Here is a 20,000-nt window from a genome sequence, read left to right on the forward strand (position 1 = left end):
CCTCCATGCTTTATGGTGGAAAATACACATGCAGAGATAATCCGTTTACCCACACCACGTCTCACAAAGACACGGCGGTTGGAACCAAAAATCTCCAATTTGGACTCCAGACCAAAGGACAAATTTCCACCAGTCTAATGTCCATTGCTCGTGTTTCTTGGCACAAGCAAGTCTCTTCTTCTTATTGGTGTCCTTTAATAGTGGTTTATTCGCAGCAATTCAACCATGAAGGCCTGATTCACACAGTGTCCTCTGAACAGTTGATGTTGAGATGTTACTTGAACTCTGTGAAGCATTTATTTGGGCTGCAATTTCTGAGGCTGGTAACTCTAATGAACTTATCCTCTGCAGCAGAGGTAACTCTGGGTCTTCCATTCCTGTGGCGGTCCTCATGAGAGCCAGTTTCATCATAGCGCTTGATGGTTTTTGCGACTGCACTTGAAGAAACTTTCAAAGTTGGATGAGTGTATGTGTGTGCTTGAGTGAGTGCATGTGTGCTAAGGTGCGGAGAGCACCATGTTTCTATAACAAAATAAGAATAAGCTAAAGTCCCCAAAAAGGTTTTCACCGTATTGATGTCCCCAATCTGATCATGTCAGATCAGGGATCGCCATGACATCAATGGGGTGAGGATCAGTGGTTAAACTGAGCCAGAGCTACCCAGAGCCGACATCCTGCACCTAGTGTCAAAGAGAGAGCCAGGTAGAGCTGAGCTTTAGCACCTTATGGATCCAAAGAGAAAAGTAGGATACAAAGTAGGATAAAGTAGGATAAACCAAGGGTTGTGGTTGTGGTTGTGGTTGAGGCTAGGGTTAGGGTTGAACTGGGATGTGCACATGAAGCTAGGGTTAGGGTTAGGGTTGTGGATCTAACTAGTTATGGGTGAAGGCAGGTGCTAATTGAAGTGTACCACAGACTACCACTAGAGGTCCTCCTATGACTGCAAAAATGGCATAGGCTACAAGAGCTACTTTATTTTCCTCACAATCAATCACATTAGGCATGCAATATTGACAATGAAAACACATTGTGGCTGAGAAATCAGAAATTTGGTGAATGTAATTGAATAAGGAAAGTATATAGCTAGTTCGCTCAGGAATATGTAATGCAATAAAATTAACACCATCTACCTAGTAGTCTGCTATTTACTGCATCTCAGCCTCAAGGACTGTTGAATATTCTATTATTCACAGTCAAGTTCTGTGACTAGAAAATAACACTTTTTACTGGAGGTCCCATGTTTCATACCATCAAGCCAGGTGTGATAACATTTATTTACTCCATTTTGTGTCTGATGATACTTTCACTCCCAGCTTTTAAAAAGTATTATTAGTACATACAGGTACTACACTGATTGTACAAAACATTAATCCTTCTTTAACCTGTCCCCTCCCCTTCCTCTACACTGATTGAAGTGGATTTAACAAGTGACAGCAATAAGGGATCATAGCTTTCTCCTGGATTCACCTGGTCAGTCTATGTCATGGAAAGAGCAGGTGTCCTTAATGTTTTGTACACTCAGTGTATAACTATAGTGTATGACTCAGACAGATAATTCAACTTATCTCACAGCAGGAAATGTGTGATCAATGTACACTCAGACTACCCTCTGCAAGTCAGTATCCCAACACATGGTTCTGTTCATTAACACACACTGTAGCAAAAATGTTTTGCAACATGAAACATTTCTTATTGGACAGGTTTGAATAGTTTTGGAGCATCTTCACATACAAACAGGACCCTGGCAATAGTCCAACAATCATGTGACAAGGAGGGGTTTCATTGTGAACCACAGAGAATCTAAGGGCACATTATTAACTCCAAGTTATAGGCTATCAGCGAGTATTATATAGTCTTTCATTTAGCCATCAGACCCCACCAACTCTGTTTCTTATGTGGCTCAGCTGCAGAGCCCGCAACCAGCACCCCTCTTTTGGCATCCCCCTCTTTCCTCTCAACTCCAAGTCCGTGCCAATAATCCTCCCAGCATCCCTTGGTACAGACATCTTGATTAGAGGCTGTGTTCATTTCCTCTACGGCTGCTCTGTGTTGGCACAGGCTTCCGATACATTGGAGAATGGCTTAGTCCGAAGGGGAGGCTGGCAAAACCAAAAGAGGCCCTGGATTGGCACCTTAAACACAGAACCGGTGGAGCTAATGACAGAGCGCACACACTGTCATTATCATCAGTGCCGGCTGGGCTGGATGAAATAACAGGAATCAGGCGGCTGTACGGGGGAAATCACCTGTAACGGCAATGGGGGAGAGAGAATGGACTCCCTGAGGCTAGAGGGCGCAATGGGGAGGACGGGCTCATTGTAATGGCTGGAATGGAATGAATAGAACAGTATCAAGCACATGCTAATTAAAGTTGTGTGTTCATTTTTCTAGTGGGGAAAAACAATTATGAACACAACTTTTGGTTGTATGTGTTTGCTACCGTTCCATTGATTACATTCCACCCATTACAATCTATTACAATCTTGTCTAGCAACGTGGTGGAAGGTCCATCCAGGGAATGGGTTGTGACATGATATTTTAAGGTTTCAATCTTTGGTTGCACATGCAAAACCGCTATGGGTCACCTTTAGAACAGGGCATAACCACAATGTGATTAACCAGGAGGTCATTAATGAATACATCTCAAACATCTGAACTGGATTTATTTTTCAATTGATGACCTCTTCTCTAACAATGGCAAGGCCAGGTAACTGACTAGTTAAATAGCAGTCTGTGTAACTTGATTTATATATTTTAGGAGAAAGTATCTCTATGACTGATATCTATTTGTTGACATTTTTATTGTAAGTGCTTTGAAAGCTTCAGCTTCACTCAGGACAAGCACTGATTTAAGAGAAGAGACAAAATGCATGTATTGTTGAGTACCATGACTAATCTATTCCTACTGAATTAAGAGTGAAAATACATATTATGGGCGTGAATTTTAGAGGGCACAGCCAGTTTCAACGAGGACATAGCAAGTGGCACAGTAATGAATCTCTTGTAATTTTCCTGCTCATGAGTGACTGTTAAGTTAGAGACACTTCACTTGCCTTAGTCAGGCAGGCATCTGGTGGGGCTTTTAGCAATGACATTAGCCTACAACTAGACAACAATAACAGTGCACTATGGTTTCACAGAATAACACAGTGCTCAATGAACTCATGAAAAGCTTTTAAAGCCATACTGGTCTACTTACTACCGACCATGTTTGCTTTGTATATCTCTTTCATGGGTGCTTTGAGTTGCTGTTCAATCAGTTTCCATAGCATTTTGTCTGTTGTGCTTTCGAAATGCTCTGGTTACCAAGCATTAAAGCTATGAAACTCTGTGAAAATCCATTATTACATGAAAGGACTGAGCTCATGGAGAATGAAAGCCCAGACATCATCATAGCTGTTTGTCAATATTTCCGTTGTGCACAAGGCTCACAGCATTGTCTGCTCTGATACAATGGGTATACACCAGACGTACTAGTAAATGAGTTATGGTTATATAAATAGTGATCGTTAGTTCAATAACAGAGCTGTATGTGCTTATGGCTGCAGACTGTTGTTACAGAATGGAGAAACATGCAGATGCCCAGGGACACAGAGATTGTTGTTCATAATATCATACTGTATTGTATTACATGTTTACTTTGATAGTACGTTCTCTACCAACACCATTTAAAGTAGGAGGTGAAATGTTAAACCATAATGACAGTTATTTTCATCATATTTTTTGCACATCAAAAACAACACAGTTCTGAAAAGTAAATACAGCCATCATGGTAATAAAGTCAACATATATCCCACAAATATCCCAAAACAACTTCAATCCCAAAATACTTATATCACCACTACATTCATGCCACGTGCATGGATCACACACACCACATTCTCAAAGCTAATCATAATTGTCATCAACAAAGATTCAGTCATCACAAAATGAATTCCCCAAAAGCCCCAACAGGTCTACTCTATGCAACAACTTCCTTTCAACCAACCATCATGCAATGCTCTTTGGTTGTCTAAAAGCTATGAGCTATGGCATTGCAGCATGCTATCAATGAGTTAGTGGTTAGCCTGTGGTGCTAACTAGGGTAATGAAAATGTCTGTCATTCTTCCTGTGGAGTATTAAATCCAATACTATTAACTGGAGTATTTCAGGCCGAGGCACAGGGCCAGTTCATTCTTCTGGATCTTTCCATCACCGTTCATGTCACAGTGGCCCAGCAGGACCTTGCGGAACTTGTCCAGGTCCGTTCCACTAATGGTGGGCTATGTTGGGTATAAAGGAAGCATATTTAAACCATTAGCTCAAGACCAATCACAGTTCAAACCCTTCACAGTCTAATACAGTTGGACCTACTGTTAACTTGACTCAATTCTCTTTGCTTCATCCATATAAATATAAAGTAACATGGTGTCGTAAGTGGGATCTGGACCCACGCCTCCATTCGGAGACCATAATTTACAATAAGTTAATAATACGTTTATATAACATAACTACATTTGAAGATTAGGGTATAGCAAAACACTTTATTTTTTACTTTGACCAGTTCCATCATGTCTTTGACAAAGCCGTCCACCTCCGGACCCTCCAAAGCACCCGTCTTACTCTGGAAACAACAACAACAACAACAAAATGGCTGACTTCAGAGAAAGCGATGAAGACAACCACCTGATGTGCCTTGGGAGATTATGAAGAGGATTCTGCTTAGAATTTAGATCAATAATGGGACAATGTACTACATCACACATCCACAATCACGAAGCACAGAGGAGCATGGCACTGCAACAGGACCACCACTTCAGTTAATAATGGTATTAAGAGGCTCAATGAAATAAATGAATTCCTGGCACTATATCTTTAATATGCATTAAGTCCTGTGAATACATCTTAGTACTGATGCAGTGGCGTAGCGAGAAATTCATTGGTGGGTGGGCCTGCAGAAATGTATAGCTAATTTCATGCTATTCTACACATTTTGCCATAAGGCTGAGAGAAAATGTTGCCGTTTTAAAGTTAATTTCCTGCAATTCTACACATTTTTCCATGGGGCAGAGAGGAAAATGTGCAGTTTTATAGCTCATCTCATGCTATTCTACATATTCTGCCATAAGGCTGAGAGAAAATCTAGCATTTTTTAAGTTAAAATATAGGTGTGTTGACTGTGATAAAGGCACAAGATTATGAGCTGTCTTGTTTGCCAAATGAGCAAATGAAATAGGCAGTGGCATAGTGCATATAGCCATAGAAGCACAATGACATGTGCTTCAATGCAGTCATATTCGTGGCTTATTGGGGGTGTGGCTTTCAGTTAGTTATTTTTGGCAACCCATCCCATGAGAGTGAATGTCATTCCAGGTCATCTATTCTGTTATATTTCAATCAAATCTGACTAACCCAGTGCACAGCTTGTTATGAATTATATCTGATGGTGTTTGCATGTTTAGGTAAAAAGACAAATAATGTCCCATTCGGAACACTGACAAGTAAATAGCATAAAAACATATATTAAAAACAAATATATTTTATTTTATTTTTTGCTCAATCTGAGTGGGTGGGCTTGGCTCCCCAGTGGGTGGGTCTGGTTTCACCCAGGCCCACCGTGCCTACGCCCCTGTACTGATCCACTTCCAATCCAGCCCATTTTTACTGATATTATATTTGTATAATTAAGGCCAATGAAGAATCAGTAAAATCACAACAAGTCATTATAACCAGCACTGCAATTTCATGTAATATGCTTATCACCATAAACCTTACAATCCCAATTGAAGTTGAAGACAGTTATGTTGTGGCTAAACATACTGTATAATGACTTACGACATCATAGTGAGCAAATATCTTCTCAAAGTCCCTCTTCCGGTCCTCTTGACTGCAAGCCTGAAACAGAGTGGTACCACAACGCCCACAATTTAGTTCCTCTAATTCAAGCCAATGAGGACTATAGTAAGTAATTGAAGATGGAGTGTGTATTGACAATGTCTTAAAGTCTTATCTGACTGCGAGTTATCAGCAAAATTCATCAAACATTTTTATACTTACATTCATGTCAAACTTCAGCAAGAAGTTCTCTTTTAGAGCCAGGATTCTGTGAGAAGGAAAACATTTAGGCACTGTGATTCACAAACAATTAGAGACACAATAAGATCCACCTAGCAATGTAGGGAATTGCTTGATAATTAGTACCTGGCTAAGTCATTCAAATCCAGCCTACCATCGTTGTTTTTGTCAAACATCTTCATCTGTTGGGAAAATAAACAGAAAAAAGCATCAGAATCATTAGCCATTTTGTCAAAGCACATACACATAAGATTCAGAATCACCTTTTAGTACATTTATACATACTCAGAATTTTACTTGGTGATCATTGTACTTGGTGACATGTCATGTGTAACACTGTACAACAGTACCAAAGAGAATCTAAATCAAATGATAGCAGTGCATTTCCCATGTTGTGCACACCATATTTTACTCAACTAAACAGGACATTAATATATAAAAGTGCTCACTCACTCACACACACGCACATGCGCACACACACTTTTTCTCTCAGTCTCGAGTAATTAATTAATGGTCCACAATTAATGACACTGGTTAAACAGTGAAAATCACATCACTTTATCTGAAAATCTTTAAAGAGCTGATCACCCTCCATCACAGTCCAGTACCATCCAATTACTAATACTATTGAGGGGATTCATAGGCAAGAGTATTACAGCCAATGACATACTTCAATGAGAAATAACTAATTTAGTGCACTCCTTATCTACACTGAATGGCATAGTAGCGTTACAATGTACCCTGAGTGTACAAATTATTAGGAATAACTTCCTAATATTGAGTTGCATCCCCTTTTGCCCTCAGAACAGCCTCAATTCGTCAGGCATGGACTACAAGGCTGTCGAAAGCATTCCACAGGGATGCTGGCCCATGTGCTTTCCAATGCTTCCCACAGTTGTGTCAAGTTGGCTGGATGTCCTTTGGGTTGTGGACCATTGTTGATACACGCGGGAAACTGCTGAGCGTGAAAAACCCAGCAGCGTTGACACAAACCAGTCCGCCTGGCACCTACTACCATACACCATTCAAAGGCACTGAAATCTTTGCCTTGCCCATTCACCCTCTAAATGACATACATACACAATCCATGTTTGAAATTGTCTCAAGGTATAAAAATCCTTCTTTAACCTGTCTCCTCCCCTTCATCTACACTGATTGAAGTGTATTTAACACTTGAAATCAATAAGGGATCATTGCTTTCACCTGGATTCACCTGGTCATTTTATGTTCCTAATGTTTTGTACACTCAGTGTATAACTCTCCACCAATCATCCTTTTAGAGAAAATAAATTTAAATTACAAATCTGTTTTACATCCAAATTGAATTGCCCATTGAACAGGGTCTCATATACTCATTTGAGAGACAACAGTTCAAGCGTCCTCAGATGGAGGCACAGAGTAAAGGAGCAGGGGCTTGTTGTTACCATGGTGTCGGTGTACTCCTCCAGTTTGTTGGGGGATATGGTATTTTTGTGCTGGAGGAATAGGTCCTGCAGGAAACCCTGTTAGGAGGACACAGAGGAAGACAGCCAATGAGATGACCTGGGCCCATATTTATCAAGTGTCTCAGAGTAGGAGTGCTGATCTAGGATCAGGTATATTATCCTGATCTAGGATCCATTTATTATAATCTAAAAGACAAAACTGATCATAGATAGGTACTCCTACTACTCTGAGACACGTCTCCGGTCAAATAAAGGATAAATAGAAACAAAATAAAAAAAGTCAGAAGCTGCGAATCCGTAGGTAACCACCCCATCCCACCTCGTCCCGCCCACGTCCCACCCTCTGGATCCCTTGTCCCCAGAGCTGAAGATCTGAATCACATTCTGCTCAAGTGTTTCTTTACCTCTACTTTACGCACAAATGTTTGTGGTCACCCTCCCTTCACATTTTTCACTGTCAATCAAGTTTTACTGGTAAAACATCCATGCAGCATCTGCATGCCAACCATTTGATCTCAATCAGTTTCATGGAATTATGCATTTAGATCTTCTTGAGTAGTGTTGTTTTGAATTATGTACAGTGAGTGAATTTTAGAGCAGATAGTGTTGACCAGCTGTAGCATACCTGTGTTTAGTTTAAATCAAAGCACATATTTTGCCTAGTGGCACACTGTTGGGTTTTGGCCACATGAGAGGAAAATGCGACCATTCACACAATCCTAAAATCTCATAAGAAATTAGGTGGTGTTTTTTCACTTACAGTAACATTATACTATGCTATTATATTCGGTTCTGTTATGTAGAATACTATCATTATACAGTATGTAGAATACTGTCATTATGTGATCTTGCAGACATTGATTCAGCTTTGATCTAACTTTATTAAACGAGCAGAGCGGAGACTACGCGTAAAGTAGAGAATCCCGCAATGCGTAGAAGCTTCTGACCTTTAGCTGTCGGGAAGAGGGGTTCAGAGAAGTCGGGGGAAAGTGTGCCATAACACTTTTGTCCATTATTCTGAATGAAAGTGTTGACAAATAGTATAATGTACTGTATGTACATCCTGTCCATTTACTGTTCGGTAAATTTACTCTGGGTGGATTATAAACCATAAAGTGTTTGGACATTTTAAGAAAAGTACTTGTGCCTTGCCTTGTGGGGTTGGGGTGATATTTGAGGAGAGCTCTTCTACGATATGCTACTCCAAATATGGCTATATCCGATATAATCGTATTGCACCGTTAATGGCTAGATCATTCCAGACTGCAATTTGTGTGCTTATTTACAGTTGAAGTCGGAAGTTTACATACACCTTAGCGAAATACATTTAAACTCAGTTTTTCACAATTCCTGACATTTAATCCTAGTAAAAATTCCCTGTCTTAGGTCAGTTAGGATCACCACTTTATTTTAAGAATGTGAAATGTCAGAATAATAGTAGAGAGAATTATTTATTTCAGCTTTTATTTCTTACATCACATTTCCAGTGGGTCAGAAGTTTACATACACTCAATTAGTATTTGGTAGCATTGCCTTAAATTGTTTTAACTTGGGTCAAACGTTTCGGGTAGCCTTCCACAAGCTTCCCACAATAAGTTGGGTGAATTTTGGCCCATTCCTCCTGACAGAGCTGGTGTAACTGTCAGGTTTGTAGGCCTCCTTGCTCACACATGCTTTTTCAGTTCTGCCCACACATTTTCTATAGGATTGAGGTCAGGGATTTGTGATGGCCACTCCAACACCTTGACTTTGTTGTCCTTAAGGCATTTTGCCACAACTTTGGAAGTATGCTTGGGGTCATTGTCCATTTGGAAGACCCATTTGCGACCATGCTTTAACTTCCTGACTGATGTCTTGAGATGTTGCTTCAATATATCCACATAATTTTCCTTCCTCATGATGCCATCTATTTTGTGAAGTGCACCAGTCCCTCCTGCAGCAAAGCACCCCCACAGCATGATGCTGACACCCCCGTGCTTCACGGTTGGGATGGTGTTCTTCGGCTTGCAAGCGTCCCCGTTTTTCCTCCAAACATAACGATGGTCATTATGGCCAAACAGTTCTATTTTTGTTTAATCAGACCAGAAGACATTTCTCCAAAAAGTAAGATCTTTGTCCCCATGTGCAGTTGCAAACCGTAGTCTGGCTTTTTTTATGGCGGTTTTGGAGCAGTGGCTTCTTCCTTGCTAAGCGGCCTTTCAGGTTATGTCTATATAGGACTCGTTTTACTGTGGATATAGATACTTTTGTACCTGTTTCCTCCAGCATCTTCACAAGGTCCTTTGCTGTTGTTCTGTGATTGATTAGCACTTTTCGCACCAAAGTACGTTTGTCTCTAGGGGACAGAACGCGTCTCCTTCCTGAGCGGTATGACGGCTGCTTGGTCCCATGGTGTTTATACTTGCGTACTATTGTTTGTACAGATGAACGTGGTACCTTCAGGCATTTGGAAATTGCTCACAAGGATGAACCAGACTTGTGGAGGTGTACAAATTGTTTTCTGAGGTCTTGGCTGATTTCTTTTGATTTTCCCATGATGTCAAGCAAAGAGGCACTGAGTTTGAAGGTAGGCCTTGAAATACATCCACAGGTACACCTCCAATTGACTCAAATTATGTAAATTAGCCTATCAGAAGCTTCTAAAGCCATGACATCATTTTCTGGAATTTTCCAAGCTGTTTAAAGGCACAGTCAACTTAGTGTATGTCAACTTCTGACCCACTGGAATTGTGATAAAGTGAATTATAAGTGAAATAATCTGTCTGTAAACAACTGTTGGAAAAATTACTTGTGTCATGCACAAAGTAGATGTCCTAACCGACTTGCCAAAACTATTTTTGTTAACAAGAAATTTGTGGAGTGGTTGAAAAATGAGTTTTAATGACTCCAACCTAAGTGTATGTAAACTTCCGACTTCAACTGTACGATATTATAGTCACATTCTAATTAAATTACCTTAGTATGGCAAAACAATAAGGCTTAGTTAATTAATTTAGACTTCATTTTCAACATATTGATACAGCCTAACTGATAAAACTGCACTGTTTTGATTTGAAAAGTTCAAATAGAGTATAGTCTTGCACATCATGATACATCATCTTGCACGTCATGATATATCGTCAATGTCAAATATCACGATATTCAATTTAATCATATATCAGCCCAACCCTATTGCCTTGTCCACATAAGAGGACAATGGGCATCCTTCTGAAAGACCCTTAATGTCAAAACAGACCTAGAGCAACTGTGTAAACATGAACAACTCTAGCCACTCATTGATGTTTACTTAGAAAATGGACAACAACTAGCTAAGACAATGTCTCTGAGAGGGCCATGGCAGTGGTCTCACTGAAAGCATGGAAATTAGTAGAGGGGCATTCTTCGACTCTACCTTGAGCTCTATAGCTGATATGTATCCACTGCTGTCAGCGTCATAGTTTCTCCAGATCTGTGGGGGGAGTGAGAGGCAGATTTATTTTGGATGAAAGTGTTCTAGAGAATACAGGACACACTACCCAACCAATAATAGGATTGTATTTTTTGTGCATATATGTTGAATGTTTTTGGACCGCAACACTTCATGATCTTTGACCTTACTCTCATGAACTCCACACTGTTGTCCAATGGCGTCTCTCTGCGGAACAGTAGCAGGAAGTTCTCCTCCTCCGGTAGCATCATGGTGGCCAACTGGAACATTTATGTTCAATCAAATTAAATATCAACATTCACAGGCAGGCATTATTTGGTCACTGATGGGAAATGTTTTGTCAAACTAAATATTGTGTATTTTCTTCCTACAAATTGATAGAATTGAAGGGGTATGTGTCCCTTCAGCTTCAACAGGCATTTACTCCTCTGTCAACATAACATTTAAGGAAATACAGTCTATGGACAAAGAAAACCAAATGTGAAAGACGAAATTAGATGCAAATTGAGATGCAATTCAATTACACTTTCGACATAAACTCATTCTAATTAATTGCATGTTGTCAGATGAAGCAAGGCAATAACATGATGCAAATGACGGAGTAATTATGTAGTTTCAAGGCTGCTTCACACACAGAAAGTGTTGTCAGGGCATTTTGATTACAATCCAATTACCACTTGTTGTTTGATCAGTTTCTCTCTCTCTCTCTCTCTCTCTCTCTCTCTCTCTGACACAAACACACTTGCAGGGTTCTAAGTATACTTAATACTAAACGCACTATATAGACAAATAAAGGGGGAAGAAGGTAGGTATGAGGAAATACAAGTAAACACACCTCTTGGATTTGCAGGCGACCATCAGCTGTTGTGTCATAAGCTGACATGAACCTTTCTTTCATTCTTCTAACTTTGTCATCCGTTATTTCATCCTTTAGGACAACACAGTGACTTTTGAACACATTTGTTACACTTATTTTGATATTTTATTCAGTGTTACCTGTGCAAAATCACTTTCAGAATTCATTCCATTTCAATGAAAGACAAAATGTGACTAATGATTGGATTCAGAGAGGTTATCTAATTTTGACACCCATTGAATGCCATCAACAAAGCTGAGCAAAGTAGGTCTAAATAGGATATTCTAGGATGTTACTAGCCTAAGGGGGGGGGGGGAATCTGAATGTACACATTATGCATTAGGCATGACAAGGAAAAGGAACAGTTGAGTCCTACAGTAGGCTACTTACACTCATCCCAAGTTTTTTCATCATGTGTCTGAAAAAGTCGTCCAACTCCTTTCCTTCAATATAACCATTATCTAGAAACAAATAAATGCATAACATAAAATGAGAATAAAACACATTTCTGTATTGTTTTATCTCCAAGACATGGTGTAAAGTTCAGTTGGAATTTCGATGAAAACATTGCCTGATAAACCAACACAGATTAATATCAATAGTAATCAAAAGGCAACATACAGTTATAACTATTCAAGAGTAAGATCTTACTGTCAACATCGAAATGTTGCCAAATGTGTAGGAAGCCTGCAGCATCCAGGTTGTCAAAAGCGCTGTCCATGGTAACACGTACCCAATACACCAGCGCAAATCCGAAATGTTAAAGTTGTGAAAAGAAAGAGTTTTATCCGTGTGGATTTTAAATAGGTCTATTCCTCGCAGAGATTGATGAGGTTTTCTAGACTTTTATTGATGATGTTTCCTTCCCTGTAGTTCAGTCTAAACTCCACCTAACGCAAACGAGGGAGACCAACTTGAATACGATACTCAAGTGCAACAGTGGAGGCTCCTCAGAGGAGGAAGGGGAGGACCATCCTCCTCAGTGAATTTCACAAAAATAAAAATAGTGAAACATTTAAGAAGTTATCATTTTTAGATAAAACTATACAAAATATATTCACATCACCAAATAATTTATTAAAACACAATGGTCTACAGTAGCCTCAACAGCACTCTGTAGGGTAGCACCATGTTGTAGCCCTCCTCTGGGTACATTTACTTCAATACAAAACCTAAGAGGCTCATGGTTCTCACACCCTTTCATAGACTTACCACAGTAATTATGACAACTTCCGGAGCACATCCTCCAACCTATCAGAGCTCTTGCAGCATGAACTGACATGTTGTCCACCCAATCAAAGGATTAGAGAATTAATCTAGTACTGAAAGGATAAGCTACAGCTCGCAAGGACTGCAGTGCATAAAATGTGGTGAGCGGGTGACGCAAAGATAGAGAAAGACAATAGTTGAACAGTTTTGAACAAATTAATTTCTTTAAAAAATGAAATAGGAGCAAGAGAGAGAGAGAGAAAGAGCTAGCTACAGTATATTTAGTCATAAAAAAAAGAAAAACGTTAACTTTCACTTACTTAGCTAGCAAATGCAGCTAGCTAGTTTAGCCTACTCAAACACCCGGCTCAAATAGAGGGATTCTATGTTAGCTAGCTGGCTATGACTATCCAACACTGGAACTCTTCCAAGTCAAGGTAAGCTTTTGGTTTTATTAATTTATTTCCACTGGGGCCCGCTGGTGTAGATGCTAAACTGCTTACTGACTGTACACTGTACTGCATAATTGCAGCTGGTTTACTAACGCGTTAGTGCTATTAGCTATGTTGACTCTGATGTTACTTTAGCTAATCTGGTGACAACGATGTAGGCTGTGTGTAGCGGTTATGATATGGTTTGGCTTGGAAAGTTTTTTTTGCCTGGTCACAGACAGCTGATGTGTTGTGCATTGAAGTCCACAATCGAAGGGAAAAGGTGGGAAGCGGAGAGCGCGTAGATGCGAGAAGGAATACAATGAGCTGTTTGTATGTGGCTTTGAAAGTGAACTGTTTGCGTGTGCTCAGGGGTGTATTCATTCCGCCGATTCTGTTGAAAAAAAATTCTTAAACGGAAGTAAATGGAACGAAACGGGGATAAACATACCTGAATTTGTCCAATAGAAACTCTCATTTGCAACTGTTGGACTAATGATTTCACCCTAGATCAGCTAGATGCAGGCAAGAGTGTGCAAGGCGGTATTGAATGTGTCACTGTCTGTCCATGTGTCACTGTCTGTCAACTCAAATATTTATCTCGACCTGTGTGCACCTACGTTGCAAACTTTCATTCATAGGTGGTAGCAACCTCATTATAGGGAAAATTTGAGTATCATGTAGTAGCCCAAATCTATCAATGCTTATCGACTACTCCGGTACATAGCACAGATCCATCCTTGCTTCTGATCGACGGAGAGACCTAACTAATGTTAGCTAGTTCGCTAGTACAAAGGCCAGGCAGAGGGAAATTTAAAAAATTTGAGTAATAAAAAGATGCTAAGGTAGCTAGCTAGGTAGCATTTCGTTTTGGGGGGGTAATTACAGGCAAATATATTGATAAAAGTTACCATGACCGAGAGAGATTTGCACAGTTAACAAAACGTCACGCCAGAGTAAGCCTACACGAAACACAGACCTTATATTAAGTAGTTCCAAAATCCCTGAAGCAAAAATGAATGATGAAAAAACTATTGGAACCATTTCTGTGTTTTACTGCTAGGTTTTATGGGTATTATGACTCATACTGTGGTACTCTATAGGGGTTGCCCAAAGCAATTGGAGAAAAAGACCACAAGGAAAGCATGGTAAAATAAATATAACTAAATGGTTAGTTATGTTATGCAGCATGATGGAAGTTAATGTATTTGGAAGGCACAATAGATCATACATGGCAGTATACCAGTAGAAATATGTTTTATTGGAACAAATATACACATACAGGAGTATTGACAACTTGATGTAACGTTTAAAGGATTTTGTTACAGTGCATTGTAAAACTGAAAAATGACTTTTTGTGTTTATATTTTCAGCATAAATCAATTTAGCCAATAAAACGATAATACTGGAAACCATCCCCAAGCCCCTCAATACATGTATTTCATATAAATCATAATATATCAAAGTTATTATGCCTGTCCTTAATAAGGTTTACAATTTGCCCATGGTACAATGTAAATCCCATACATACGTTTCAAAGAAAGCTTATGGACAAAACCATGCCAATACCTTAGGCTGAATTATCTTATTCTAAACAAAGACTGTTGATTGGCTTATTCAATCAACCAATAAGCAGTGTTGTGTTAATACATATTGACAAATATACATTACATGCATATTAGACATAGGAACACAAAACTGCTTATTGGTTGATTGAATAAGCCAATCATCAGTCTTTGTTTAGAATAAGAGAATTCAGCCTAAGGTATTGGCATGGTTTTGTCCATAAGCTTTCTTTGTTCTTTGCTATTTGTCTGCATTACGATTCTCCACAATTCTCCCAAAGTGTGCACTTGGACACTCCATGGAACACTTTGAGGAAAGTATGGAGAAACTAGATGTAGCTTTTCTCTCTACACTGGGACTGTGTCATCGATGGTGTCCTCCTCCTCCATGTTGTCAGGCCTGAGGTCCTGTCTTTGGTCCGTGTCAGGAGGAGGAGGGAAGTCTTCCTCCGAGTTGTTGTCTTTATCAAACACCCCAGGGCTTTGGCAGTGGGCAGAGTCCACCATGGACAAAGGTCTCTCTGCAAGGACAGTGACACAAGACAGCGGTGTGTGAGCTGATATGGTACTAAACAATGAGGAAGCTGCAACTGGTAGCCTACAACCATAACCACTGGTACTACTGAGACTACAAACACAATGTCACAGCTGTGTGAGTACTAATAAACCAACAACAAGAGCTACTGGAGCTCCTGGAGAAACCCCTACAACTACTATTACTGAGAACAGCCACAATTGGACCTGCCAAAACTGCTATAACTTACATTACTACCATTAGTTGTTGATGGACGCAAAACTACACTACAAAACTACACTTAATTTAAAAAAGAGCTGAAGGAGAGAAGGTAATTGGTCTAACCAGATGCAGGGAGGGACTTGGTGCGCTCTCGACCCTCTACTTCCTGTACCACAAAAGTGGCGCTCTTTAGGGAGGACCACGGTCTCCTGCCAATAGCAGACCTGTCAGTCTCATGGTCCAAGTCAAATGGGCTGGAGTCTCCTGTGAGCTCAACTGATGGAGAGAGAGATTACATTACATTTCACATTTTAGTAATTTAGCAGACACTCTTATCCAGTGGGACTTACAGTAGTGAGTGGATACATTTTCGTACTGAGACTGAAAGATGCTTTTATGCTTCAATTCTACCAAACTCACATAGTGATTATATTTCTATAGCATTCTATGTTCTCAGTTAATTGAAAAGAATGCCTTTGTCTTTACGTGAAGCAAAATAGCTTTGATTATTCCTTTACTCTCAATATCAACATTTTGGACTGTCGTGAGCTGTACCTAAGACAGCTCTTCTGGGTGGAGGGTACACGGGTAATAAATACATACACCTACCATTAATGGGGCTAGTATCCCCCTGCCTCTCACAGTCTGAGGGCGCCCTCTTCAGGCGAGGGGCAGGCAGTGGTCCTTTTGGGGATACGTTTTCAAGAGGGGAGTCAGGGGTGTCATCTGAGGGTGAAAAATCGACAAATAAAGAATGGTTACAGACAACAGGACAAATTAAGACAAGAAAAATCACAATAAACAAAGTAATCTTAATCTATTTTTGCTTCTGGTGGCCTTATTTCCCATCTGAATATCACTATCAATAAAGTATACTTATTCATTTGCATACCTGGGCTGTGGCTGCTGCTGGTTCGAGGGCTCAGCGGTCCCAAAGTGTGAGGTCCCAGGTGGGGCTTGATGCCCTGGGGTGCTGGGGGTCTGGGTGTAACACTGGTGGGCTTAGACCTGGGCGATGTCGACGACAAGTCTATCGACGATGTTTGACTCTCTAGCTTTCCTACAGAGAGACATAACAAAGAAGATCCATATTGAACACTTCTTAGAAATAGAATGCACAGCAAATGTGTGGATGGTTCGTAGAGCTTTTACAAGGGACTGTCTAAACAAAGCTAGCTACCTAGCTCTCTAATTTAATGAAACATTTTGTTGACTTTATTGTACCCCATGGCAGCTGGCAAGCTGAACGGCGAGACAGACGGCGAGACAGACGTTGTGGCATAATTGAGTTGAGCCATCCTTGTGTACATAAAGATTAAATATCACTAAATGTAATAAAAAAATCTAATTATCTGATTGGGATAGAGGCCAACTCACCTTGTTTACCATCTGCCTTGTCTGAAGAGGAAGATGAGTCAGACTGTAAAAAGAACAAACAAACATTGTTCAGTATGGCCAATGTCTTTAGTTAGTCCTAAACCTGCTTCTAGAGGCAACATTGTGTTTTCCGCCGCATGGTTCTACGAGGGCACTCGTTCATGACCATATTCAACAGTCTGAGCAAAGCATACACATGGATGTTCCATACAGAGACACTATAGGGCAGCACCTTCACACAGTTATCCACTCACGATGATCTGTAGCTTTCCAAATGATTGGCAGATTAAAGGTTGAATACAGCAAATATAGTGTACATTCAACTTTAAAAGAACAAACTATCTCCCTTATTCCTTACTATCTGGGACTTTTTCAGAGGAGGCTGAACGACGACATGGATAACATACAGCTAGCGGGCTATACGCTACATCGGCAGGATAGAACGGCTGACTCCGGTAAGACAAGGGGTGGTGGTGTATATTTGTAAACAACAGCTGGTGCACAAAATCAAATACTAAGGAAGTCTCAAGGTTTTGCTCGCCTGAGGTAGAGTATCTTATGATAAGCTGTAGACCACACTATTTACCAAGAGAGTTTTCATCTATATTTTTCATAGCTGTCTATTTACCACCACAAACCAATGCTGGCATTAAGATTGCACTGAATGAGCAGTATAAGGCCATAAGTCAAAAGGAAAACGCTCATCCAGAGGCAGCGCTCCTAGTGGCCGGGGACTTTAATGCAGGGAAACTTAAATCCGTTCTACCTAATTTCTACCAGCATGTTAAATGTGCAACCAGAGGAAAAAAAACTCTAGACCACCTTTACTCCACACACAGAGACGCATACAAAGCTCTCCCTCGCCCTCCATTTGGCAAATCTGACCATAACTATCCTCCTGATTCCTGCTTATAAGCAAAAACTAAAGCAGGAAGCACCAGTGACTCGGTTAATAAAAAAGTGGTCAGATGACGCAGATGCTAAGCTACAGGACTGTTTTGCTAGCACAGACTGGAAACTGTTCCGGGATTCTTCAGATAGCATTGAGGAGTACACCACATCAGTCACTGGCTTCATCAATAAGTGCATCGATGATGTCGTCCCCACAGTGACCGTACGTACATACCCCAACCAGAAGCCATGGATTACAGGAAACATCCGCACTGAGCTAAAGGGTAGAGCTGCCGCTTTCAAGGAGCGGGACTCTAACCCGGATGCTTATAAGAAATCCCGCTATGCCCTCCGACGAACCATCAAACAGGCAAAGAGTCAATACAGGACTAAGATTGAATCGTACTACACCGGCTCTGACGCTCGTCGGATGTGGCAGGGCTTGAAAACTATTACAGACTACAAAAGGGAAGCACAGCCGCGAGCTTCCCAGTGACACAAGCCTACCAGACGAGCTAAACCACTTCTATGCTCGCTTCGAGGCAAGCAACACTGAAGCATGCATGAGAGCACCAGCTGTTCCGGATGACTATGTGATCACGCTCTCTCCATAGCCGATGTGAGTAAGACTTTTAAGCCGGTCAACATCCACAAGGCCGCAGGGCCAGACGGATTACCAGGACGTGTACTCCGAGCATGTGCTGACCAACTGGCAAGTGTCTTCACTGACATTTTCAACATGTCCCTGACTGAGTCTGTAATACCAACATGTTTCAAGCAGACCACCATAGTCCCCGTGCCCAAGGACACTAAGATAACCTGCCTAAATGACTACCGACCCGTAGCACTGACGTCTGTAGCCATGAAGTGCTTTGAAAGGCTGGTCATGGCTCACATCAACACCATTATCCCAGAAACCCTAGACCCACTCCAATTTGCATACCGCCCCAACAGATCCACAGATGATGCAATCTCTATTGCACTCCACACTGCCCTTTCCCACCTGGACAAGAGGAACACCTACGTGAGAATGCTATTCATTGACTACAGCTCAGCATTCAACACCATAGTGCCCTCAAAGCTCATCACTAAGCTAAGGATCCTGGGACTAAACACCTCCCTCTGCAACTGGATCCTGGACTTCCTGACGGGCCGCCCCCAGGTGGTAAGGGTAGGTAACAACACATCTGCCACACTGACCCTCAACACGGGGGCCCCTCAGGGGTGCGTGCTCAGTCCCTTCCTGTACTCCCTGTTCACCCATGACTGCATGGCCAGGCACGACTCCAACACCATCATTAAGTTTTCCGACGACACAACAGTGGCAGGCCTGATCACCGACAACGATGAGACAGCCTATAGGGAGGAGGTCAGAGACCTGGCCGTGTGGTGCCAGAATAACAACCTCTCCCTAAACGTGACCAAGACAAAGGAGATGATTGTGGACTACAGGAAAAAAAAGAGGACTGAGCACGCCCCCATTCTCATCGACGGGGCTGTAGTGGAACAGGTTGAGAGCTTCAAGTTCCTTGGTGTCCACATCACCAACGAACTATCATGGTCCAAACACACCAAGACAGTCGTGAAGAGGGCACGAACATAGCCTATTCCCCCTCAGGAGACTGAAAAGATTCGGCATGGGTCCTCAGATCCTCAAAAAATTATACAGCTGCACCATCGAGAGCATCCTGACTGGTTGCATCACCGCCTGGTATGGCAACTGCTTGGCCTCCGACCGCAAGGCACTACAGAGGGTAGTGCGTACGGCCCAGTACATCACTGGGGCCAAGCTTCCTGCCATCCAGGACCTCTATACCAGGCGGTGTCAGAGGAAGGCCCTCAAAATTGTCAAAGACTCCAGCCACCCTAGTCATAGACTGTTCTCTCTGCTACCGCACGGCAAGCGGTACCGGAGTGCCAAGTCTAGGTCCAATAGACTTCTCAACAGCTTCTACCCCCAAGCCATAAGACTCCTGAACAGCTAATCATGGCTACCCAGACTATTTGC

The 20,000-nt window shown here is 41.3% G+C and overlaps 2 protein-coding genes across 2 annotated transcripts in view; both read right to left on the minus strand.

Moving 5' to 3' along the window:
- Window positions 1-4,134: 4,134 nt before the first annotated feature.
- Window positions 4,135-12,504, minus strand: LOC311117038 (secretagogin; the record flags this gene model as incomplete). Its single annotated transcript, XM_084157476.1, has 11 exons — window positions 4,135-4,263; window positions 4,536-4,604; window positions 5,816-5,875; window positions 6,038-6,083; window positions 6,182-6,237; window positions 7,480-7,557; window positions 10,892-10,948; window positions 11,098-11,187; window positions 11,763-11,855; window positions 12,174-12,244; window positions 12,435-12,504. 11 exons carry the CDS (start codon window positions 12,502-12,504, stop codon window positions 4,135-4,137), a joined length of 819 nt encoding a protein of 272 aa, XP_084013602.1.
- Window positions 12,505-14,652: 2,148 nt separating this feature from the next.
- The window catches only part of carmil1 (capping protein regulator and myosin 1 linker 1), a 32,548-nt gene continuing 27,200 nt past the window's right edge, over window positions 14,653-20,000 (minus strand). Inside the window, exons 34-38 of the mRNA XM_084158109.1 lie at window positions 17,102-17,144; window positions 16,617-16,784; window positions 16,334-16,450; window positions 15,848-16,000; window positions 14,653-15,509 (exon numbers count right to left, since the gene is read on the minus strand). Of these exons, the coding sequence (XP_084014235.1) occupies window positions 15,337-15,509; window positions 15,848-16,000; window positions 16,334-16,450; window positions 16,617-16,784; window positions 17,102-17,144 (654 nt within the window). The 3' untranslated portion in view covers window positions 14,653-15,336. The remainder of the gene's footprint in view (window positions 15,510-15,847; window positions 16,001-16,333; window positions 16,451-16,616; window positions 16,785-17,101; window positions 17,145-20,000) is intronic.

This window comes from Coregonus lavaretus, assembly GCF_964263955.1.
Source record: "Coregonus lavaretus genome assembly, chromosome: 3".
NCBI classification, from domain to species: Eukaryota; Metazoa; Chordata; class Actinopteri; order Salmoniformes; family Salmonidae; genus Coregonus; species Coregonus lavaretus.